The sequence below is a fragment of the Dryobates pubescens genome, chromosome 17, assembly GCF_014839835.1.
Source record: "Dryobates pubescens isolate bDryPub1 chromosome 17, bDryPub1.pri, whole genome shotgun sequence".
Lineage (NCBI taxonomy): Eukaryota > Metazoa > Chordata > Aves > Piciformes > Picidae > Dryobates > Dryobates pubescens.
In genome coordinates, this window is record NC_071628.1 from 22,426,196 (window position 1) to 22,451,054 (window position 24,859).

Here is a 24,859-nt window from a genome sequence, read left to right on the forward strand (position 1 = left end):
GCCTTTTCTCTCTAGGAACAAGCAATAGGACAAGAGGAAACCAGGAGAGGTTTGGGTTGGAGAAGCGGAGGCTCAGGGGAGACCTTCTTGCTCTCTGCAACTCCCTGCAGGGAGGTTGGAGCCAGCTGGGGCTTGGGCTCTTCTGCCAGGCAGGCAAGCAGCCCCAGAACAAGAGGACACAGTCTGCAGCTGTGCCAGGGGAGGTTGAGGCTGGAGGGGAGGAGAAGGTTCTTGCCAGAGAGTTGTTAGCCCTTGGGCTGTGCTGCCCAGGGAGGTGGTGGAGTCCCCATGGCTGGAGGTGTTGCAGAGGGGATTGGATGTGGCCCTTGGAGCCATGGTTGAGCTGTCAGGAGGTGCTGGGTGCCAGCTTGGGCTCGATCAGCTCTGAGGCCTCTTCCAACCTCATTGATTCTATGGTTAGGAACAATTTCTTCCCTAGAAAAGGTTGTCAAGTTCTGGCCCAGGAAGTGGCCCTGGAGGGATTTAAAAGCTGTGCAGATGTGGTGGATGAGGAACGTGGCTTTAGTGGTGGGCTTGGCAAATGGGTTGGGTAATGGCTGGCCTTGAGGAGCTTGAAGGGCTTCAGGCTAAGAGATTCTGTGGTAAGGGGGAAGTGTCCTAGGTAGCTGTGGATGGGTTCTTCCCTGGCTGTGGTCCTTCTGAGGTCTTTGCTGAGCCAGGGAGAGGTTTTATTTCTGAGGGACCATTTCTTCACTGTGAGAAGGGCTGCTCAGACTCAGCTCACTGCGGGGGATGGAGCAAAACTAGAAGTGGGGAGATGGAGATTGGCTGTGAGGAAGAAGTTGTTGCCCAGGAGGGTGGTGAGAGCCTGGCACAGGCTGCCCAGGGAGGTGGTGGCGGCCTCCTGCCTGGAGGTGTTTGCAGCCAGGCTGGAGGTGGCTGTGAGCAACCTGCTGTGGTGTGAGGTGTCCCTGCCCATGGCAGGAGCTGGCTGATCCTTGAGGTCTCTTCCAACCCTGACAGTTCTGTGATTCTCTAAGCTCTCTTCCCATCCCTTTCCTTGGAAGCAGGAAGGTCTGCACCAGCTGGGCACTGAGTGCACACAACAGGAATACCTCCCTCATGCCCCCTTCTTGTCCTTCTCCAATGAGCCATTTGCTCCACTCTGGGCCCAGAAACTTCCCTGCTTGCTCCCAGGAGCAGTGTGGTTCCTGTGGCTACCTTGGCCACCACCAGCTCCTCACGACAGATCCTCTCCCAAGCTCCTCTGGAGAGCAGCCCAGGTTGGCTGCTTTGTCCTGGTGCTTTGAGGCTCACCTCGAGGGCCTGAGAGACCCAGCCCAGCCTCCCCAAGGGCTTTCAGAGGCTCTCCAGGCCAGCTGGCACAGCTGGCTGCCTTCCCTGCCTGGAGGGCGAAGGAGCTGCACAGTCACCCCGAGAGGACTCTGTGCCAGCTTCTCCAGCAGCCAAAGCACTTGCTCAGGAGTTCCTCTGAGTCCTTGGACAGAAGCAGGACAGAGCCATTACCTCGAGGCTCTGAGAGACCCAGCCCAACCTCCCCAAGGGTTTCAGATGCTGGGGTGGGCCAAGGGGCTGCAATGCAACGGTCGGTGACCTTCTCACCAAGGAGCTTCCTTTGCTGCCTCTCTGTGGAGGGAGTGGGGTGCATGGGGCTGAGCCCACCTCAGGTGGCTTTCAGGGGGAAGGAGCTAAAGCATCTCTCTTCCTCTTTTCTCCTAGGAAGACTTCCCAGTGAAAAATGAAGGACAGTGCGTGATGCCCGGGAGCCTGGTAGGTCCTACCTGTGGTGGAAGAGCTGTGCTGGGTGAGGGCTGGAGGACTTGGCTTGAAGGAGCTCTGTGTGTGCTCCTCGTGCTGAAGGCCTCCAGCACTTGTGAAGCAGATCAGATGAGATGATGCTGGGTAGCTCCTCGGGGTTTGAGAGCCATGAAAAGAGGCAGCTCCATGAGGTTCAACAAGGGCAAGTGTAGGGCCCTGCACCTGGGGAGGAACAACCTCCTGCAGCAGGACTGGAGAAGGGTGGACCTGCTGGGAAGCAGCTCCACAGAGAAGGACCTGGGAGTGCTGGTGGTCAGCAAGGTCCCCAGGAGCCAGCAATGCACACTCATAGCCAGGAAGGCCAATGGTGTCCTGGGGTGCTTGAGGAAGAGTGTGGCCAGCAGGCCAAGGGAGGTTCTCCTCCCCTTCTACTCTGCCCTAGTGAAGCCACATGTGGAGAACTGGGTCCAGTTCTGGGCTCCCCAGTTCCAGAGAGACAGGAAACTAAGGGAGAGAGTCCAGGGGAGGCTCCAAAGCTGCTGAGGGGCCTGGAGCAGCTCTGGGAGCAGCACAGGCTGAGAGCCCTGGGGCTGAGAGCCTGGAGCAGAGCAGCCCCAGAGGGGAGCTGAGCAATGCTCAGTGAGAGCTGCAGGGCTGGGGGCAAGAGGCTGGGGCCAGACCCTTCTCACTGGTGCCCAGGGACAGGCCAAGGAGCAAGGGGCACAAACTGGAACCCAGGAGGCTCCATCTGAGCAGGAGGAGAAAGTTGTTGGGTGTGAGGGTGCTGGAGGCCTGGAGCAGGCTGCCCAGAGAGGCTGTGGAGCCTCCTGCTGTGGAGAGCTTCCAACCCCCCCTGGCCGTGGTGCTGCTGGGCAGGCTGCTGTGGGTGCCCTGCTGTAGCAGGAAGGTTGGACTGGAGGGTGTCCCTAGGTCCCTGCCAGCTCCCACCATTCTGATCCAACGAGTCAGGATTCTTTTGGTTCTGATCTCTCTTGTCTGGAGAGATCCCAACCCCCCCTGGCCGTGGTGCTGCTGGGCAGGCTGCTGTGGGTGCCCTGCTCTGGCAAGGGGGTTGGAGTGGGTGATCCCCAGAGGTCTCTTCCAGCCCCCACCAGGCTGGGGCGCTGGGAGTGGAGTCCTGGGGCTGTGCTCTGCCGTCTTGCCCATGCTCCTCTCCTTTGTGCTGCAGGAGGCCAACAGGAATTACCTCACCTTGGTGGAGAAGTATGGAGATGTGCTGCTAGTCTGTGGCACCGGCGCCTGCGCTCCCACCTGCTGGAACTTGGTATGCTGTGGCCGCCCCAGCCGGGACCAAGGCTCTCACTGCTTCCTTTTGTGGTCTCTCCATCTCTCAAAGGCTTCCCTGACCCCCTCCTCTTTCCTTCTTGGGTTGCTCCAAAACACCCAGCTGCCACCTTCCTTGAGCTGCTCGCTGCATCAGCCCAGATGGCAGAGGTCTGCGTGTGCCACCTCCCTGCTCACAGCTCCCCTCCTGTCACCCCTGCCTGCAGCAGGGGCTCTGCCCCCTCTGTCCTGCCTGCCTTTGGGCTGTGCCAGCCCCAGGAGAGCTACTTTCCTCCTGCCTTAGGGGGTGGGCACCTGGCTGCCCTGCCCTGAGCACCCTTCTAAGGGGTTGTTGCTGTCCTTCCCCAGACACAGAGGAAGGAGAGCACTCCGTGGGATGGGAGAGGCATTGCACCCTTCACCCCTGACTCCAACACCCTGGTGGTTGTTGATGGTAAGTCTGGCTGCTCACACCTCCATCCCTGGTGCTGTGCAGGACCTGGGAGTGCTGCAAGGATGCACCATGAGCCACCAGTGTGCCCTCATGGCCAAGGAGGTCAGTGGTCTCCTGAGGTGCCACTGCAGGTGACCAGCAGGTTGAGGGAGGGTCTCCTCCTGCTCTGCTCTGCCTGAGTGAGGCCCCAGCTGGAGTTCTGTGTGCAGCTCTGGGCTCCCCATAGCAAAAAAGGGACTTTGGAGGCTGTCAGGGAAGGACAGGACTGGGGGGGATGGAGCAAAAGTAGAAGTGGGGAGATTCAGATTGGATGTGAGGAAGAAGTTCTTCCCCATGGGGGTGGTGAGAGCCTGGCACAGGCTGCCCAGGGAGGTGGTGGCAGCCTCCTGCCTGGAGGTGTTTGCAGCCAGGCTGGAGGTGGCTGTGAGCAACCTGCTGTGGTGTGAGGTGTCCCTGCCCATGGCAGGGGGTTGGAGCTGGCTGAGCCCTGAGCTCCCTTCCAGCCCTGACAGTTCTATGATTCTATGAAAAGCTTGAGGCTGCTTCAAGAGCTCCTCAAGACCCTCTGCTCCCTCTGGCCTGGGTGCTTCTTGCTCTTGTTGAGTTCACATCCTGTAGGACAGAGCATGGCACCAGGCTGGACCTGCCCAGGGTCCAGGGTTGAGTCTCTGTGAGGGAGGGCAGAGTGCAATGAGAACCACGGGGAAGGAGGGTGCTGCAGTAACTCCACTGCTCTGGACCTGGCAGAGGGAGAGGTGAGGATCTCCCTCTGTCCACTCCTTAAGCAAAAGGATTGAAGGAGTCCTACCAGGCCTGCCCAGCACTAAGCAGTGAGGACTGAGTCTCTCCACCTCTGTCCACCACCTCTATGAGTTCCTTGTGGCCAGTCAGTTCTTGGCTTCTTTGCTTCCCTCCCACCAAGCCTTCTGCTCCCTGGGGCAAGAGCCCAGCACAAATGAGCCCTCCTCTCCTCTCCCCTCCCCCCAGGTCCTGACATCTACTCCACCATCAAGAAGAGCCAGCAGAACGGCAAGATCCCGCGGTTCCGGCGCGTGAGGGGCGGTGGGGAGCTCTACACCAGCGACACAGTGATGCAGAGTGAGTGTGGGGCACATCCTGAAGGCCCAGCACCCACCCAGGCAGAGCAGTGGGCTTCTCTCAGTCCACAGCTGTGGGCCAGAAGTCCTTTCTGCCCAGCTGAACTTCTGCCTTGGGCTTGGGGGCGCCTAGGGAGCTGTGGGAGTCGTGGAATGGATTGAGTTGGAAGGGGCCCTGAAGATCAGCCAGCTCCAACCCCCCTGCCATGGGGCAGGGACACCTTCCACCAGGACAGGTTGCTCAAAGCCTCATCCATAGAATCAATAAGGTTGGAAGAGGCCTCAGAGCTGATCAAACCCAAGCTGTCACCCAGCACCTCCTGACAGCTCAACCATGGCTCCAAGGACCACATCCAAGCCCCTCTGCAACACCTCCAGCCATGGGGACTCCACCACCTCCCTGGGCAGCACAGCCCAAGAGCAAATTCCTCTTGCTGGCAAGAACTTTCTCCTCCCCTCCAGCCTCAACCTCCCCTGGCACAGCTGCAGACTGTGTCCTCTTGTTCTGGGGCTGCTTGCCTGCCTGGCAGAAGAGCCCAAGCCCCAGCTGGCTCCAAGCTCCCTGCAGGGAGTTGCAGAGAGCAAGAAGGTCTCCCCTGAGCCTCCTCTTCTGCAGGCTAAGCAAGCCCAGCTCCCTCAGCCTCTCCTGCCAGGGCTGTGCTCCAGACCCCTCCCCAGCCTCCTTGCCCTTCTCTGGACACCTTCAAGTCTCTCAATGGCTTTCTGAAACTGAGGAGCCCAGAGCTGGACACAGGACTCCAGGGGTGGCCTGAGCAGTGCTGAGCCCAGGGCACAATGACCTCCCTGCTCCTGCTGGCCACACTCTGCCTGCTGCAGGCCAGGCTGCCCTTGGCCTTCTTGGCCCCCTGGGCACACTGCTGGCTCATGTTCAGCTGCTCTCCACCCCTCCCCCCAGCTCCCTCTCTGCCTGGCTGCTCTCAGCCACTCTGTCCCCAGCCTGCAGCACTGCCTGGGGTTGCTGTGGCCAAAGTGCAGCCCCTGGCACTTGGCTGTGTTCAATCTCCTGCCCTTGGCCTCTGCCCATCTGTGCAGCCTGGCAAGGTCCCTCTGCAGAGCTCTGCTGCCCTCTGACAGCTCAACTCCTGCCCCCAGCTTGCTGTCAGCTGCACATTTCCTGATGACTGACTCAATGCCCTCATCCAGATCATCAATCCAGCCTGGTCTTAAACACTTCCATGGATGAGGCTTCCACAGCTTCTCTGGGCAACCCTTTCCAGTGCCTTGCCACCCTCATAAGAGCTTCTTCCCAATGGCCAATCTAAATCTCTCCTGCTCTAGTTTCAAACCATTGCCTCTTGTCCTATCAGTTATAAAAAGTCCCTCTCCAGCTTTCCCTGAGGCCCCTTCAGGTACTGGAAGGCCTGATCTGGTCCCCATCCTCTGGTCCCAACCTCAGTGCTGGTGAGGAGGGACCCAGCAGCTCGCTCCCAGCTCTCATGCTGCCAGCTGGGAAGACTTCACCTCTTTGTTTCTGGGGCAAAACAGCAGCTGATGAGGGAGTTCCTCTTGCTGAGGGTGAGGGGGAAATGGAGAGAAATGGGTGGCAAGTCCCCTGTCAGATGCTGGAAGGAAATGTGGTGATGTAAAGATGCCAATCAGCTGCCTGCTGTGCTGGAAACAGGAAGGGCAACTTCCACTCCAGGCAGTAACTCTTTCCACATCCCCAGCCAGGGGCACAGCTTGAGAGAGGAAATGTCTGGGGCTGGCCATGGCACAGGGTGGGGAAGACCCTCCTCAGTTTTCCATCAGCTGCTTGCACAGAATCTCAGAGTCACAGAATGGTGGAGGTCAGAAGGGACCTCTGAAGGCCATCAAGTCCAGAGCAGCTTCCCTTAGAGAAGGTCACACAAGAACACTTCCAGCTGGGTTTAGAATCTCTCCAGAGATGGAGACTCCACCACCACTCTGGGCAGCCAGCTCCACTGCCCCAAGTCAAGAAATTCCTCCTTGTGTTTAGATGGAGCTTCCTATGCTGCAGTTGGTGCCCACTGCCCCTTGTCCTGTCCCTGGGCCCCATCCTCCTGACACCCACCCATCAGCACTGAGGAGGCCTCCCCCTCAGTCTTCTCTTCTCCACACTACAAAGCCCCAAAGCTCTCAGACTTTCCTCATCACAGAGATGTTCCACTGCCCTCAGCAGCTTTGCTCTACCCTCTGCAGCAAGTCCCTGTCCTTGAACTGGGGAGCTCAGAGCTGGACACAGCTGTGGCCTCACCAGGGGAGAGCAGAGGGGGAAGGAGAACCTCCCTCAACCTGCTGGCCACATCTTCTTGATGCACCCCAGGGATGCCTTCCCAGTGCCAGTGGGGAATGGGAGACTGTGGAACCCTTGGCCAACAACAAAATCAAATCAAGTGACCCCAGGGCACAGGAGGACTGCTTCACACAGGGCAGTGAAGGGGTGAAACCAGGACTCCAGCAAGCCAGCCTGGTGGACCCAGAGTTATGAGGCCAATCCCAAGAGCTCCCTGCCATGGGGACACCAACTAATGATGCTCAGTGGGACTCTGCTGCTGCTGCTGGGGATGCCCTTTGTGGCCATGGTGTTTGTAATAGAAAGAACACTGTTGGGTGTTCCACAGCAGGCACAAACAACTTCTCCCCACCAAGGACAACCTCTTGGCCTGCAGCAGGCAGAGTGTGGCCAGCAGGAGCAGGGAGGTCATTGTGCCCTGGGCTCAGCACTGCTTAGGCCACCCCTGGAGTCCTGTGTCCAGCTCTGGGCTCCTCAGGTTAGGAAAGATGCTGAGATGCTGGAAGGTGTCCAGAGAAGGGCAAGGAGGCTGGGGAGGGGTCTGGAGCACAGCCCTGGCAGGAGAGGCTGAGGGAGCTGGGCTTGCTTAGCCTGCAGAAGAGGAGGCTCAGGGGAGACCTTCTTGCTCTCTGCAACTCCCTGCAGGGAGCTTGGAGCCAGCTGGGGCTTGGGCTCTGCTGCCAGGCAGGCAAGCAGCCCCAGAACAAGAGGACACAGCCTGCAGCTGTGCCAGGGGAGGTTGAGGCTGGAGGGGAGGAGAAAGTTCTTGCCAGCCAGAGGAATTGGCCCTTGGGCTGTGCTGCCCAGGGAGGTGGTGGAGTCCCCATGGCTGGAGGTGTTGCAGAGGGGCTTGGATGTGGCCTTTAACGAATGGGGCCATGGAGTTGGGCAGGAGGGAGAGGAAGGGCAATCCCCTGGGAAAGTGACATGTGAAGGGCAGTTGGTAGTGGCAGTTGCTGGCTGGGCAGGGCTAGAGGATGGGCTTGGAGCTGGCCTCTGCATGCAGCACCAATGATCTTTGTGGTTCCTCATCCTGTCTGAGGGGCTGTGGGTGGCTGCAGAGCACGTGAGGGCTGCTCAGACGACACCTCTGCGTTCAGGCCAAGGTTTGCTGATGCCTCACTTCCCTTTCCAGACCCTCAGTTTGTCAAAGCCACCACCTTGAGGCACGAAGAGCCTCACCAGGACAAGATTTACTACTTCTTTCGTGAAGACAACCCTGATAAGAGTCCTGAGGCCCCCAGAAACATCTCCCGAGTGGCCCAGCTGTGTAAGGTACTATGGGGACAGTGTGTGGTGGGGAGAGAGGAGTGGTGCAGGGGTGAGGAATGGACACACCACCTCAACTTCGTGATGTTAGCTCATTCTTGGGCCCCTTGGGCTTGATTCTTTCCTCTGCCACAGAGTTTGTGTGGGTATGGCCATGTCCTTTGGCCTTCCCATCCTCTGTCTCCTGACTTGCCACAGGGGAGAGCAAGCCCTGTTCTGTCTCACTGGGATCAGAGGATCTTTTGTCTTAGAAAAGACCCTTCAAGGTCATAGAGTCATAGGATTGCTTTGGTTGGAGCAGACCTCTAAGTTCATCAAGTCCCACTGTCAACCCAACACCACCATGCCCACTCAACCACTTCCCCAGGTGCCATGGCCACAGGTTTCTTGAACACCTCCAGGGATGAGGACTCCACCACCTCCCTGGGCAACCTGGGCCAGGCTCTCACCACCCTCCTGGGCAACAACTTTTTCCTCACAGCCAATCTCAATCTCCCCACTTCTAGTTTTGCTTCATCCCCCCCAGTGCTATCCCTCCCTGACACCCTCAAAAGTCCCTCCCCAGCTTTCTTGGAGCCCCCTGCAGATCCTGGAAGGCTACCAGAAGGTCTCCTGGGAGCCTTCTCCTCTCCAGCCTGCACAACCCCAACTCCCTCAGGCTGTGCTCACAGCAGAGCAGCTCCCAGCCCTCTGCTCATCCTTCTCTGGACACCTTCCAGCCCCTCCAGACCCTTCTTGTAAGAGGGGCTCCAGAACTGGGGTCTCACCAAGGTGGAGTAGATCAAGTCCAACCATTATCTGGCTCTCCAACATGATTGCTGCAGTGACCAGCATCAAATGCACCTCTGGAACATGTCCCAGAGTTATCCATCCAAGGGGAGGTTTAGGCTGGAGGTGAGGAGAAAGTTCTTGCCAGAGAGAGTTGTTAGCCCTTGGGCTGTGCTGCCCAGGGAGGTGGTGGAGTCCCCATGGCTGGAGGTGTTGCAGAGGGGCTTGGATGTGGCCCTTGGAGCCATGGTTGAGCTGTCAGGAGGTGTTGGGTGCCAGCTTGGGCTTGATCAGCTCTGAGGCCTCTTCCAGCCTTATTGCTTCTGTGATTCTAGTCCAGGCAAAGGCCCAGGGGGGAGGGGGCCAATTTTGTGTTCATCTCTGCCAAACCCTGACTCCCTCTTCCCCTCTCCCTCTAGGAAGATAAAGGGGGGACCAGTTCACTCTCTGCTTCCAAGTGGACCACCTTCCTGAAGGCCACTTTGATTTGTGTGGACCCAGTCACCAAGGGCAACTTCAACTGGCTGCAGGATGTCTTCTTCGTCCCGGCCAGGGACTGGCGCCGCTCCAAAGCCTACGGCCTCTTCACCAACACCTGGTGAGGGGCTCTGCAGAGCCTGGCCCCAGATCCCTCCTTCCAGCCCTCTTAGCCCCTCTGGCAGGCACCTGGAGGCCACAGTGGATGCTCTCAGTAGCAACACGCCGCCCAAGGCCGTGCCCTGGCTTGTAGGGGTGGTGGCCGCTGTCTCCCTGACCGTCTCTTTGTCTCCTTGCCCACAGGGGCAGCTCTGCTGTTTGTGTCTATTCCTTTGAGGACATTGACAGAGTGTTTAGGACATCCAGACTCAAAGGCTACAATGGTCCCAACCCAGAGATCAAGCCTGGGCAGGTGAGTGACACCAAGCTGGGGGCAGGAGTTGATCTGTCAGAGGGCAGCAGAGCTCTGCAGAGGGACCTTGCCAGGCTGCACAGATGGGCAGAGGCCAAGGGCAGGAGATTGAACACAGCCAAGTGCCAGGGGCTGCACTTTGGCCACAGCAACCCCAGGCAGTGCTGCAGGCTGGGGACAGAGTGGCTGAGAGCAGCCAGGCAGAGAGGGAGCTGGGGGGAGGGGTGGAGAGCAGCTGAACATGAGCCAGCAGTGTGCCCAGGGGGCCAAGAAGGCCAAGGGCAGCCTGGCCTGCAGCAGGCAGAGTGTGGCCAGCAGCAGCAGGGAGGTCATTGTGCCCTGGGCTCAGCACTGCTTAGGCCACCCCTGGAGTCCTGTGTCCAGCTCTGGGCTCCTCAGTTTCAGAAGGCCATTGAGAGACTTGAAGGTGTCCAGAGAAGGGCAAGGAGGCTGGGGAGGGGTCTGGAGCACAGCCCTGGCAGGAGAGGCTGAGGGAGCTGGGCTTGCTTAGCCTGCAGAAGAGGAGGCTCAGGGGAGACCTTCTTGCTCTCTGCAACTCCCTGCAGGCAGGTTGGAGCCAGCTGGGGCTTGGGCTCTTCTGCCAGGCAGACAAGCAGCCCCAGAACAAGAGGACACAGTCTGCAGCTGTGCCAGGGGAGGTTTAGGTTTGATCTTAGAAAGAAGTTCTTCCCAGACAGAGAGATTGGCCTTGGGAATGTGCTGCCCAGAGAGGTGGTGGAGTCTCCTCTGAAGGCTTTCCAGCCCCACCTGGATGTGTTCCTGAGTGCCCTGTGCTGGATTCTCTGCTCCTGCTCTGGCAGGGGGGGTTGGACTGGATGACCTCAGGAGGTCCCTTCCAATCCCTAGCATCCTGTGAGCCTGTGACCCGGTTCAGGGTGCACCACTGCCATGGCAGCCAAGAGCAGGGACAGGGGAGACGGCCCTGAGCCTCTTGCAAGGGGTTGGCAAGGTGTCACCTTCCTCAAGTGTGACTTCTGCAGGGCAGGTGGCTGGTAGGACCTGCCCCAAGCGTGGTCAGAGCAGCCCCAGGGCTTATGTCTGCCCCCAGGGCAGGCCCCGTGCCAGGCTCTCCTGCCTCGAGCCTCCTCCGCAGGGAACCTGTCTGACTGCTGGTGGCTTCTGTCCCCTCTTCCTGCAGTGTGTTTCCTCTGGACAGCACACCCCCAGCGAGACCTTCAAGATAGCAGACAGCCACCCAGAGGTGGAGGAGCGTGTGGAGCCCCTGTCCCCCACCAAGAGCCCCTTGTTCCACAACAAGCACCGCTACCAGAGGATTGGGGTGCACGAGGTGGCTGCGGGGGACGGACACCGCTACAACGTCCTCTATCTGGCCACAGGTACTGGGCACCGCTCCCCCTGGGGCTCCTCAGGCTGTGCCTGAGGGCAGGGAGCCCTTGCTGTGAGCAGCCTGGGCTAGTGGGAAGCGTCCCTGCCCGTGGCAGGGGGGTTGGCACTAGGTGATCTTTGAGGTCCTTTCCCACTCAAGCCATTCTGTGAAGCTGAGGGGAAGCAGATGGAACCCCCCCAGCATGGAGCAGAGCAAGAGGCTGTGTTCCCAGCTTGGCAAAGTGTTTGTAGAGCAAGGCAGAGGTCACCCAGCCCTGCCCAGGTGCAGCTTTGCACTGGCAAGCAGAAATCTTTTGTGGAGGAGGGAGCCACTCTGTCATCTCCCACCCCTGCCCGTTCAGCTCGGGCTTCCTGTGAGGCCAAGCACCTCTGGCTAGGGTCACAGCCAGCTGATCACAGGTTCTGGGGCATCTGGAGATGCTGTGGAGCTGGGCCAGGGCAATTCAGCTGCAGGTGAACAGGATGGAGGGCAGAAGGTTGGTGAGCTCAGTCAGGCTGCCCGGCTCCTGTGCAGTGCAGCTGCTTGCTGCCCACAAGGTGCAAAGGCCCAGCCCCAGAGCTGCACTGCACACCAAGCCTCCACAATGCCAGCACCTAAAGAGCAGCAGAGCTGTGTGGCTGTTTGCCAAAGAGCCTCAAAGAGGGCCAAAAAGATGACCAGAGGGGTAGAGCACTTCTCCTGCGAGGAGAAGCTGCGGGAGTTAGGTGAGGAGAAAGTTCTTCCCTGAGAGAGTTGTTGGCCCTTGGGCTGTGCTGCCCAGGGAGGTGGTGGAGTCCCCATCCCTGGGGGTGTTCAAGAGGGGATTGGATGTGGCACTTGGTGCCATGGCCTAGTCATGAGCTCGGTGGTGACAGGTTGGACTTGGTGATCTTTGAGGTCTCTTCCAACCTTGGTGACACTGTGAGACTGTGAGTTGAAGCTGTTCAGCCTGGAGAAGAGAAGGCTGCAGGGAGACCTTAGAGCAGCCTTCCAGGACCTGAAGGGGCTCCAGGGGTGCTGGGGAGGGACTTTTGACAAGGGCTGGGAGTGACAGGATGAGGAGCTACGGTTTGAAACTAAAGCAGGGTAGACTCTAGGGAGAAGTTCTTTAGTGTGAGTGTGGTGAGGCACTGGGAGAGGCTGCCCAGAGGAGTGGTGGGCATCTCACCCCTGGAAGTGTGTAAGGCCAGCCTGGATGAGGCTTTGAGCAACCTGGTCTGGTGGAAGGCCTCCCTGCCTGTGGTGAAGGGGGCTGGACCCAGATGATCTTTAAGGTCACTTCCAAACCATTTTATGATCCCTCTCCTCCCTGCCGACCTCCCTGAGCTTGCTCCCTACAGCTCTGCTCCTCCCTTCATCTGCACTGAGCTGGGATTTGTTCACTGGCACTTGTTGGAGGAGCTTCCCGGGGCTTAATCTGTGATTAAAAAGCTGCAGCTGGCTCTCTGTAGGTGGCCTGGGTGAGATTAGGGCCCACACATGCTCAGACGGTTCTGCTCTCGCTGCCCCTGAGCTGAAAGGCAGCTAACGCCTTGCAGAGCCCTGCACCAAGATGCAGGGCTTGGCAGGAGCCAGCTCCTGCTGGGGGGTCCTCATCCCTGCCTGACCTGGGATCACATCTTCACCTCCCCCTGGCTGCTGGTGGGGAAAGGAGTGGCTGGCTGGAGAAGAGGAAAACCATGCAAGTGCTACAAGAGGGTGGGGGGGGGGTGAGGGTTCCTGAGCCCTGTTCCCTCAGGGTCTGCCTTTTCACCCCTCCACCCTGCTGACTCACTCACTTCAATCACCAGCTTGAGGTCATCTAACTGGGCAGGGGAGTTGGTTTTATTAGGAAACCAGAAAGGCAAAGCCCCAGGCCAGGTGGTGGGATGAGGCTGAGGCCAGAGGGATCAAAGCAGAGCTGCTGAGCAGTTGGTTTTGCCTCCTGAGCCTGATCAAAGCAAGGCACAGCTGGATCCCAAAGGGTGCCTGGCAATGGGTTCCTCGTGGCTCTGGGCTGGGAGGGTGACAAGGCTCTGCTGTGAGAAGCACCATTGTCTGGGGGATGATTTCCTAAGCAGAGCAGATGACTTCCTGCTCACAGAGGTTCTGTCTTCTCTGGGTGGCCTGGCTCAGGCATCCAGCCCAGCCTGGCTGTGCAGGGTGGGTATTGCCTGCTGTGGGGAGCATTGGTCCTCTGCCTGCCTGCTCCACCCCTGCCTGCAGCCCTTCTATTCTTTGGGGGTTGGGCTCCACGTTCTCCAGAGCTCCCTTCCAACTCCTACCATTCTGTGACTCTGTGAGAGAATTTGTCAGGGTTGGAAGGGAGCTCAGGGCTCAGCCAGCTCCAACCCCCCTGCCATGGGCAGGGACACCTCACACCACAGCAGGTTGCTCACAGCCACCTCCAGCCTGGGATGAGGCTTCCACCACCTCCCTGGGCAACCTGTGCCAATCTCTCACCACCCTCATGGTGGGAGAGCTTCTTCCTAACATCCAATCTGATGTGCTTCAGCAAGGATGGAGAGAGACTTTACAAAGGCCTGCAGGGACAGGCCCAGGGGCAATGGCTTCAAACCAGAGCAGAGCAGATTTAGATTGGATGTGAGGAACAAGTTCTGCACCAGGAGGCTGCTGGAACACTGCAGCAGGCTGCCCAGGGAGGTGGTTGAGGCTCCATCCCTGGAAATACTCAAGGTGAGGCTGGAGAGGGCTCTGGGCAACCTGCTCTAGCTGGGGCTGTCCTTGCTGAGTGCAGAGGGGTTGGGCAGGATGAGCTTTGGAGGTCCCTTCCACGCCAGCCCATTCTGTGACTCTCTTTCCTTCCAGACAAAGGATCCATCCACAAGATCGTGGAGCTGCCGGACGGGGTGCAGAACATCATGGAGCTCCAGGTCTTCCCAAAGAAGGACCCAATCCAGTCCATGATCCTGGACCACAAAAGGGTGGGTCTCTGCCTGCTCCATGCAGAGGGAAAGAGTGGCTCTGGCTGTAGCTTTTAGAATCAGACAGCAGGGAGGCAGGAACTGATGGTTTAATGGCAGCTCTTGGATCTGGAAGGAGCCTTGCATGGGGTTGGGGGAGACCACATCTCCATGACTTTGAAATGCCTCCAGGAAGGGGGAATCCACCACTGCCTTGGGAGAAGAGGCCCCTGGGCTTCACCAGGTGCAGGTTAGGTCCTGCCAGTGTTGTTAAATGGCTGTGCAGAGCAGGGCCCAGGGAGGTGGTGGAGTCACCATCCCTGGAGGTGTTCCTAAAAAGATTGGATGTGGCACTTGGAGCCATGGTTTAGATGTCAGGAGGTGTTAGCTGTTAGGTTGGACTTGATGATCTCTGAGGGCTCTTCCAAGCTGGCTGATTCTGCCTGTGTGAATTGTGGAGTCATGAAGATTGAGAAAGACCTCCAAGATCATGGAGTCCAACTGCTAACCCCATGTGGCCAAGTCCACCACGAAACCAGGTCCTCCAGCACCACATCTCCATGGCTTTGAAATGCCTCCAGGAATGGGGACTCCAGCACTGCTCCAGGGCTTGGCAAGCCCTGCAGGGAAGCAATGGTTCCTAATGTCCACCTAGACCTCCCCTGGTGCAGCTTGAGGTCGTTTCCTCTTGTCTAACCATGTACCCAGCGACCCAACCGCCCTTCCCTCCAGCCTTGTGTGTGTGGAAGGGGGAAGGGCTGATGTCCCCACTCCTGGGGATCTCTGTGTGGGCAGTGGAGCTTTTCAGACACCTCTTCTCCTCTGCAAGGCAGGGAAGAAGGTGGCTGTTTGCTCCCTGGGTGAAATATCCCCCTGGTATCCCCGTGAAGCTGCAAGGAGCAGTGCTGGGGGCCAGGAAGGTGACACTGGGACGCTGTGGTGGCTTGAAGTTCCACCCCCCTCCCCTCCAGCATAAAACTGCCAGACCAGCTCAGCTGAAAGCAAATGAAGCACAGCTCCAAGCTAGGAATGTGGAATGCAAGGAACAGGCCCAAAAGATCACAGTATCACAGTATAACTAAGGTTGGAAGAGACCCCAAGGATCATCGACTCCAACCTGTCTCGGTAGACCTCACGACTAGACCATGGCACCAAGTGCCACGTCCAAGCTCCTCTTGAACACCTCCAGGGCTGGTGACTCCACCACCTCCCTGGGCAGCCCGTTCCAGATGCAATATTTATGTGGATTTAGCGTGCATAAAGAGCCACAAGAGCCCCACCCTGGGCAAAAGCAGGAGGTTACCAACAGCTTCACCCTCCCTGCTCCCTGCCCTCCCCACCCTGTACAGGGGAGGAAGCAAAGAGAAGAGCAGAGCTGGTTAGTACTCAGCCACCACCGAGCAATGCAGCCAAGGGCAGCAGGAACAGGAGCTTAGGAGCTGCTGCAGTGAAGGAAGGGAAGGGGTGGGGGGGGGGAAAGTTCAGCTTGTACAATGAGCTTTGTGTTGCTAATCAGCCCAAAGGCATTAATTAGACCTATTGTTGTTGTTGTTGTTGTTTTGTTGTTGTTATTATTTAGGACTATTGTTATTGTTATAATTACTTAGACCTCTATAATAATTATATTATTATTATTATTTATAATTATAATTATCCTTTTTAGACCCATATTATTATTATCATTATTATTTAGACTTATCATTACTATTTATTTATTGCTATTGTTGTTATTATTATTATTTAAAATGATTATTATTTATTGCTATTGTTGTTATTTAAAATGATTATTATTTATTGCTATTGTTATTTAAAATGATTATTGCTATAGTTATTATTTAAAATGATTATTATTTATTGCTATTGTTGTTATTATTTACAATTATTATTATCATTCTTAGACCTATATTATCATTATTATCATTAATACTTATTGTCATTAACATCGTTGCTGTTATTGTTTAGAACCTATTATTATTATTTAGACCTGTATTATCATTATTATTTATAATTATTATTATCATTTTTAGACCTTGATGATGATGATGATCATTTTTAGACTGTTGTTGTTGTTATTTGGAGGTCTCGTTGTCATCATCCTCATTTGTGCTATTCTTTAGCCCCATTATTACTGAGGTCATTTAGATCGATTCCTCCCCTCGGCCTGGGGCGAGTTTCCTCGGCGCAGCCCCCGAGGTGCTCAGCCCCCGAGGTGCTCAGCCCCCCGCCCCTGCCCCTCTCCTCCCGCAGGCCCTGCTCTACGCTGGCTCCAGCAGGAAGGTGGTGGAGATCCCCATGGACCTGTGCGGGCTGTACCGCCCCAAGTGCGACAGCTGCTTGCTGGCCAGGGACCCCTACTGCGGCTGGCTCAACGGCACCTGCCAGTCGGTTTACCGGCACCGGTACGTGGCGCCTGCAGCCTCGCTCCGCCCCCAGCCCCCTCCAGCCTGGCGGCGATGCCCGGACCTCGCAGCCACCCCGCTGCTGAGCTCGGGAGAGGCCTTGCAGATCATCAGGTTCAGCCTCCCGGAGCTCACAGTCCTGCTGCGGCCACTACACCGCCTCCCTTGGTGCCACCCCCTCCGGGGCTGGGGACTCTGCCCCATTCACCCCCTCCGGGGCTGGGGACTCTGCCCCATTCACCCCCTCTAGGGATGGGGACTCTGCCCCATTCACCCCCTCCGGGGCTGGGGACTCTGCCCCATTCACCCCCTCTAGGGATGGGGACTCTGCCCCATTCACCCCCTCTAGGGATGGGGACTCTGCCCCATTCACCCCCTCCGGGGCTGGGGACTCTGCCCCATTCACCTCCTCTAGGGATGGGGACTCCGCCCCATTCACCCCCTCTAGGGATGGGGACTCTGCCCCATTCACCCCCTCTAGGGATGGGGACTCTGCCCCATTCACCCCCTCTAGGGATGGGTACTCCGCCCCATTCACCCCCTCCGGGGCTGGGGACTCCGCCCCATTCACCCCCTCCAGGGCTGGGGACTCCACCACCTCCCTGGGCAACCTCACACCACAGCAGGTTGCTCACAGCCACATCCAGCCTGGCCTTCCAAACCTCTAGGCATGAGGCTTCCACCACCTCCCTGGGCAGCCTGTGCCAGGCTCTCACCGCCCTCAAGGGGAACAACTTCTTCCTCACAGCCAATCTCAATCTCCCCACTTCTAATTTTGCTCCATCCCCCCCAGTCCTATCCCTCCCTGACACCCTCACAAGTCCCTCCCCAGCTTGCTTGGAGCCCCCTGCAGATCCTGGAAGGCCACCAGAAGGTCTCCTGGGAGCCTTCTCCTCTCCAGCCTGCACAACCCCAACTCCCTCAGTCTGTCCTCACAGCAGAGCAGCTCCAGCCCTCTGCTCATCCTCATGGCCCTTCAGAGGGCCCAGGCAGTACCAGCAAGGGCAAGCATGCTTTCCCCAATAGCTCTGCAGACATCCATCCCTCCCACAGCACCCTTGCTCTGGAGAGGAGAGAGGTCAGTGAGCCTTGAGCTCCTCTTCTGCTGTTAGGAAGAGGTCTAGATGTGACACTCCTGAAAGCAGTTGGTGGCAGTGAGCTGCTGGGTGCCACTCTCTGAGTGGAGAGGTGTGGGTGTGGGTGTGTAATCCATGCCCCAGAGAGCAGCAGGAGGGTGAGGCTTTTCTTTTCTCCCTTATCTGCGCCAGCACATGGTGGAGGAGTGATTCCTTTCCTAACCCTGAAGTGCTGCATCCCTGATGATGTTCTCATTCTTCTCCCCATCTGCTAGGGAGGTGCTTCAGAACCTGAACCTGGACCCCTGGGGAGGAAAGTGCCAAAAGGGGGACGTGAAGGAAGGTAATGTAAAGGTTTGGGGCTTGGAGGTCCTGTGTCTGGGGAGGTGTTTGGAGCAGGGTTGCCACTTCTCAAGTCTTTGTGTGGGGTTGTGCAAGGTGCTGCAATGCAGTACTGGGGAACTGGGGAGGGCCATGCTGGAACCAGGACAAGAAGCAAGTGTCAGCTTGCAGCTCATGGCTAGATGACTTTTCTAAGCTGAGCAGGAGGGCTGAAACTCTTTGCTGTTGTTCTGGGAGAAGAGGCTTCACCAGGTGCAGGTCAGGTCCTGCCAGTGTTGTTAAATGGCTGTGCAGAGCAGGGCCCAGCGGGGTGGTGGAGTCACCATCCCTGGAGGTGTTCCTGAAAAGATTGGATGTGGCACTTGGAGCCATGGTTTAGATGTCAGGAGGTGTTAGCTGTTAGGTTGGACTTGATGATCTCTGAGGGCTCTTCCAAGCTGGCTGATTCTGCCTGTGTGAATTGTGGAGTCATGAAGGTTGGAAAAGACCTCCAAGATCATGGAGTCCAACTGCTAACCCCACGTGGCCAAGTCCACCACGAAACCAGGTCCTCCAGCACCACATCTCCATGGCTTTGAAATGCCTCCAGGAATGGAGACTCCAGCACTGCTCCAGGGCTTGGCAAGCCCTGCAGGGAAGCAATGGTTCCTAATGTCCACCTAGACCTCCCCTGGTGCAACTTGAGGTCGTTTCCTCTTGTCTAACCATGTACCCAGCGACCCAACCGCTCTTCCCTCCAGCCTTGTGTGTGTGTGTGTCCCCCAGCATAAAACTGCCAGAACAGCTCAGCTGAAAGCAAATGAAGCACAGCTCCAATCTAGGAATGTGGAATGCAAGGAACAGGCCCAAAAGATGCAATATTTGCATGGATTTACCATGCATAAACAACCACCAGGGCCTGTGTCCTGGAGGTGCCCCTCCTCACCCCAACCCTTCTCAGCCTAGTGGGAGTGATCTGATGTGGGGTGTCCCTGCCCATGGCAGGGGGGCTGGAGCTGGATGATCCTTGAGGTCCTTTCCAGTCCTAACAGTACTGTGATGCTATAATAATAATAGTAATAATGACAATAGTAGTGATGATGATGATGATGATAATGTGGCTGTGAGCAACCTGCTGTAGTGTGAGGTGCCCCTGCCCATGGCAGGGGGGGTTGGAACTGGCTGAGCCCTGAGCTCCCTTCCAGCCCTGACAGTGATTCTCTGCCTCACCCCCCCCCGCCGGCAGACGACTACCAGAACATCACGGTGGTGCCTTTCTCCCGGTACTTCCTCAACTGCCCCATCGAGTCCCACTACGCCACCTACAACTGGTACCACAACGACAGCCTCATCAAGACCTGCAACACCACCCACCCCCAGCAGGACTGCTTCCACTTCATCCAGAACGTCAGCCACCTCCACTTCGGCCACTACGTCTGCGTCTCGGAGGAGGACGGCTTCAGGCAGGCGCTGGTGAAGGAGCGCCTGGTCGACCAGCTCAGGTTCATGTCCCAGAAGGGCCAGGCTCCCGCCAGCGCCTTTGCCTCTTGGCTACAGCTGCTCCTCGTGGTGCTCCTGGTGGAGCTCTTCCACTGAAGGCGCGGGGAGCGTCTTCCCACCCAGCCCCCGGGGCTGCGACCTCTCTTCCCACCCCCGCCCCGGGCTGCCGCGTCCCTTCCTGCCTCCTGCCGTCGGCTTCCGAGGCCAGATCCTCCTCCTCTGTCACTCACTCCTTGGACATTCATCTCTTGACTTGTCCCAGAAGGGGTCCTGGGCAGCAGCCTCTCCGCCTCTGACCTCGGCGGGAGAGTTAGGGCACGGACGATGCCAGCTGGAGGCGGGTTTGGGGACAGGGAAGGGGGTCGCCCTGCCCCACTGGGGGGACGTTGGCTGTAGCCGGTGGCACAGAGGTGGCGCTGTGGTGTGACCCCTTCCCCAAACCCACCCCGGTGGCTCTCTATCTCTCTGCTGGTTGTCACCCTGACCCCTAACCCTGGGTGTGGACCTTCGGGGGACTCGGACCGCTGTGCATGCACTGATCCTCAGGGCACCGGGGCTCCTCTCTTTGGGAACTGTGCATGCGACGAAGAGGAGGAGCCAGCCCTCGGCCTTGTGAACTGTGCTTCACCTCCAGCGGGGCCCTCCCGACCCCTTTCGGTGGCTAACATCTGGTTGGGCTCCCGGTGTCGCTGTCTGAGTCCCCTTCTGGCGTGGAGAAGAGGGCTCGGGGAGGCTTGCAGGGTGCGGCTCCTTGGGGGGTTATTTTGGGGGGTTGGTTTTCTTTTGTTTTGCAGCTGGCTTGGACGTGATGGGAGGGTGGGGGAGGTGGGGGACACCCTGCCGAGGCAAGGGCAGGCACAAAGGGAGCGTTTTGCATGGAAAAAAAGAAGAAGAAGAAGAAGAAGAAAAAGCCTGGGAAGAGGACTGGGTTGGGGAGCGTAGGGGAAGGACAGAGCGAAGGGGTCGGGAAGGGAAGGTGGAAGCAGAGCCCAAACCAAACCCGGGAGGCCCTGGGGAAGGAGTTTTAAACGCACAAATCCTCTGCAGGCAGCTAAGGGCATTTATCCAGGGGCAGCAGGCAGCCCCTGCTCCCCAGAAGCTCTCTCCTCAGGAGAGGGACTTGGCTTCCTCAGGGAAAGAGGCGGCAGGCTGCTGATCTCAGGTCAATGCCAAGGGGCTTGGGGCTGGGGGGGGGGCAGCCTGTCCCCACCGCCCAGGGCAGCTCTGCCCCCTGTCTACCCTTGCAGTGAGGGCAGAGGGGAGGAGCAGGCTTTAGCTCCCCTTGGGCTCGGAGGTCTCCCAGCAAGACTAAACTGTGAAAATAAAGCGGGGGAGGTTCTCCCCGCCAGCGAGGGGCGAGGGTCCCAACGCCTCGGCCAAACCTTGCCCGGCCCTCGGGGGGGGCCCAAACCCTTCCAGCCTCAGGAGTGGGCATCTTGGCTCATGCTTCCAGTCACCTGGCGTGGCAGCACGGCTCCTGGGGCTGTGCCTGAGGGCTCTTTTGTGGTTTGACTTTCTCCTGGCCGAGGCGGGGGGCTCCTTGCGCCCGGCCAGAGCTTCCTACTGCACTACATTTCCAAGATCCTCCTCCCCTCAGTCTAGGATAGAGCTTCTTACAGCCCTTCTCAAAGCACTTTAACTTTGTGGACTAACAAATAACCTATTTATTATCAGCTGGTGGTTACTGCAACTTGTGTCATTTTATAATAGTCAGAGAAAGTTGGGGGGGGGGGGGGATGAAGGGGGGGGGGGGTGTTAGAGGAGAGGAGAAAGCAACCAACAAGCACCACAACAGCTACCAAAAACCAGACACAACCTTCTCAGAGCTGTGACCAAAGTCGGGATGTGATTGTTGGAATAAAGACTGGAAAAGAGCAGGGGAGTGCTGTGCTTTCCCACGGGGAGCTGAGGGATGCTGCGGGGGTGGGGGCCGGGGTCTCCCTTGTCCCTCTTCCACCACAAGCAGGAGATCCTTCTGCTCTCCCCCATCCCGCCCACACTCTCCCCCATCCCCCCCACACTCTCCCCCATCCCTCCACACGCTCCCACATCCCCCCAACTCTCCCCCATCCCTCCACACTCTCCCACATCCCCCCAACTCTCCCACATCTCCCCACACACTCCCACATCCCAACTCTCCCCCATCCCTCCACACTCTCCCCCATCCCTCCACACTCTCCCCCATCCCCCCAACTCTCCCCCATCCCTCCACACTCTCCCCCATCCCTCCCACACTCTCCCCCATCACTCCCACACTCTTCCCCATCCCTCCCACACTCTTCCCCATCCCTCCACACTCTCCCCCATCCCTCCACACTCTCCCACATCCCCCCAACTCTCCCACATCTTCCCACACACTCCCCCATCCCAACTCTCCCCCATCCCTCCACATCTCCCCACGCTCTCCCCCATCCCCCCACGCTCCCCCACATCTCCCCAGCTCTACCACTTCCCCCCCTGCTTCTCCTAACACACCCCCCCCCCCCCAGCAGACAGAGACCACCCCTCATAACCTGCACTTGCTGCTCCTGCTCCAGGCTGATGCCATCGGGAGCTAGAAGCTGGGCAAAATCCCACGGGAGAAACCCAAAAGGGGATGAAAGGAGGGTTTGGGGGGGGAGGAGGGGGGAGTTGGCAGCACCCTGCTCCTCACCACCCACCACCCGTGGGTATAAATAGCAGCAGCGAGTCCTGCGCCTGTGCCACGCGCCGGGAGCTGGGGCAGGCTGTGGGATGCTCCCTTGGCTTCCAACGTTGGGAATGGCTGTTTGGGAAGGAGCACATGAGCTGTGCCTGGCTGACAGCCTAGGAAACAGAGCAGGGCTGAGCTTGCAGCTCTCTGGAGGTACTAAGATCATTTTTTGGGGGGGAAAGAAGAGAAATGAGCCGGGCTTGGGCTGGAGGGAAGCAGAGAAGGGGAATTCGGCTGTTAAAAGGTGGTGGCGAAAGCAGGAGGGAGCAGCGGCCCTTGCTCTCTGTAACGCTGATTCCCAGCGTGCTGGGGCTTGGAAGAGACCTCTGGAGATCCTCCAGTCTGCCCCACCTGCTAAAGAAGGGCACCCACAGCAGCTTGCCCAGCAGCACAAGGGCCAGGGGGGGTTGGGATCTCGCTAGAAAAGGAGGCTCCACAACCTCTCTGGGCAGCCTGCTCCAGGGTTCAGCAGTCTTGCACCAAAGAAGTTTTTCCTCCTCTTCAGATGGAGCCTCCTGGGCTCCAGTTTGTGCCCCTTGCTCCTTGGCCTGGCCCTGGGCACCACTGAGCAGAGTCTGGCCCCAGCCTCTTGCCCCCCGCAACCTTCAGCTCTTGCTGAGAATTGCTCAGCTCCCCTCTGGGGCTGCTCTGCTCCAGGCTCAACAGCCCCAGGGTTCCCAGCCTTTCCTCCTCAGAGTTATTCAGGTCCCCTCAGCAGCTTTGGAGCCTCCCCTGGAGTCTCTCCAGCAGTTCCCTGTCCCTCTTAAGCTGGGGAGCCCAGACCTGGACACAACGCTCCAGAGATGACCTCACCGGGGCAGAGCAGAGAGGGAGGAGAACCTCCACGACCTGCTGGCCACACTCTTCCTCAAGCACCCCAGGGGCCCATTGGCCTTCTTGGCTATGAGTGTGCATTGTTGGTGACTTTGTTGGCCACCAGCACTCCCAGCTACAAGCCGCTCGGCACCAAGGCAGCCCTTGCCACGGCGCCCAGCAGCCCTTGCTGCCCCACTGTTTTTTGCAGGGCTTCCAAAAGAGGGTGACCTCTTTCCCCTCTGCCTCTCAGCCCATGCCCTTCTGGGTGCTGCTGCTCTTGGTGCTCGCAGCTGGGGCCCCGTTCCTGCGCGGGCAGCAGCGGAACACGCCGAGGTGTGTGGCGGCTTTGGCTTGCTCCAACCTGAGCTCCGCGGCTCGCAGCTGAGGAGCCGCCGGTTGCAAAGCTTCGGGGGGGGGGGACAGGGACCCAAAAGGGGATTTGCAGGAGGGGTTTTGCTGATCTGCTAGGTGGTGGTGGGGAGCTGGCAGCTGAAAGCAAGCCCTTGCCTCAGCTCCTTTCTTTTCCCGGCGCTGGGGGGTGGGGGGGTTGGCAGCAAACCCCCTCGCCGGGGCCGGCAGCATATGCGGCAGCGGCTTCTCGATGTGACAGAGAAGCCAGCCCGGCTTTCAGCTGAGCTAAAACAAGAAGTGTGAGTTCTGGCAGTCCCCATATCAGGTGGGGGAAGGAGGAGAAGGAGGAGGGGGTGGGGGTGGGGGGAGCTCAGCTGAAGGCTGGGAAGGGAACGGGGGTAAAACCCCAGCACCCAAGAGTTATTTCTTGGGTGCCACGTGTGGACACCAAGATGTTTGCTTTCCCAGCTCCGTGCTTGCCAAGCCTTGGCTTGCCAAAGCTCTGACAGAGGCCTTGCTGATACCTTGGCACTGGAGTGTTTGGCTGGTGCTGAACTCCACCCCCACCACCACCACCCCCGGGGAGCGGGTTGGAAGTGCTGGGGCTGCGTGGGCTGCAGGGCTGATCTAGCACCCATTTGGCTGCCCAGCCTCTCTTTTCCTGCCCAAAAAGCAGGCACAGGAACCTGGCTCATGAGCCACGAGGTCCTGAGAGCACAAGATCCAGTGCTACCAGGACAAGCCCAGGGCTCTGGGTGAGACACAGACCTCAGGGACACACAAACAGGTAGTAGCAGGAGCGGCTCCTTCCCCAGCCCAGCACAGGCTTTGCAAGTGGGTCCCCATCCCCGGCCCTGGCCCCGGCCCCGGCCCCGGCCTCATCCCCATCCCCATCCCCATCCTCATCCCCATCCCCATCCCCATCCCTATCCTCATCCCCATCCCCATCCTCATCCTCATCCCCATCCCCATCCCCATCCTCATCCCCATTCCCATCCTCATCCTCATCCTCATCCCCATCCCCATCCCCATCCCCATCCCCATCCCCATCCCCATCCCCATCCTCATCCTCATCCTCATCCCCATTCCCATCCCCATCCCCATTCCCATCCCCATCCCTATCCCCATCCCTATCCCTATCCCCATCCCCATCCTCATCCCCATCCTCATTCCTATCCTCATCCCCATCCCCATCCCCATCCTCATCCCTCTCCCCATCCCCATCCCTATCCTCATCCCCATCCCCATCCCCATCCTCATCCTCATCCCCATTCCCATCCTCATCCTCATCCTCATCCCCATTCCCATCCCCATCCTCATCCCCATTCCCATCCCCATCCCTATCCCCATCCCTATCCTCATCCCCATCCCCATCCCTATCCCCATTCCCATCCCCATCCCCATCCCCATCCCCATCCCCATCCCCATCCCCATCCCCATCCTTGCTCCCTGGGCAAATCCAGGCCAATAAAAAGGGAGCCTTTCCCTAAATTCCCTGAGGAAAGCAGCAGAGCCTGAAGGTTTCAGGCTGGGCTTCACTTCCTTGGGTGGTTTCCTCTAAAGACAATGAACTGAAAGCTGTGGGCACAGCCATGCACCAGGGTTTCTTGTTGGGGTGTTTTTTTTTGGTGGGGGAGGAGGGCTACTGGAGGGAAGAGTCATGTGTGGGGTGGAGAA

The 24,859-nt window shown here is 58.3% G+C and overlaps 1 protein-coding gene across 1 annotated transcript in view; it reads left to right on the plus strand.

The window, feature by feature from the left end:
• The window catches only part of SEMA7A (semaphorin 7A (John Milton Hagen blood group)), a 44,130-nt gene extending 23,093 nt beyond the window's left edge, over positions 1–21,037 (plus strand). Inside the window, exons 3-14 of the mRNA XM_054169102.1 lie at positions 1,702–1,752; positions 2,930–3,025; positions 3,394–3,478; positions 4,466–4,576; positions 7,986–8,125; positions 9,307–9,485; positions 9,668–9,776; positions 10,936–11,134; positions 13,933–14,048; positions 16,275–16,426; positions 17,778–17,845; positions 19,070–21,037. Coding sequence (XP_054025077.1) covers positions 1,702–1,752; positions 2,930–3,025; positions 3,394–3,478; positions 4,466–4,576; positions 7,986–8,125; positions 9,307–9,485; positions 9,668–9,776; positions 10,936–11,134; positions 13,933–14,048; positions 16,275–16,426; positions 17,778–17,845; positions 19,070–19,419 — 1,656 coding nt within the window. The 3' untranslated portion in view covers positions 19,420–21,037. The remainder of the gene's footprint in view (positions 1–1,701; positions 1,753–2,929; positions 3,026–3,393; positions 3,479–4,465; positions 4,577–7,985; positions 8,126–9,306; positions 9,486–9,667; positions 9,777–10,935; positions 11,135–13,932; positions 14,049–16,274; positions 16,427–17,777; positions 17,846–19,069) is intronic.
• Positions 21,038–24,859: the final 3,822 nt, after the last annotated feature.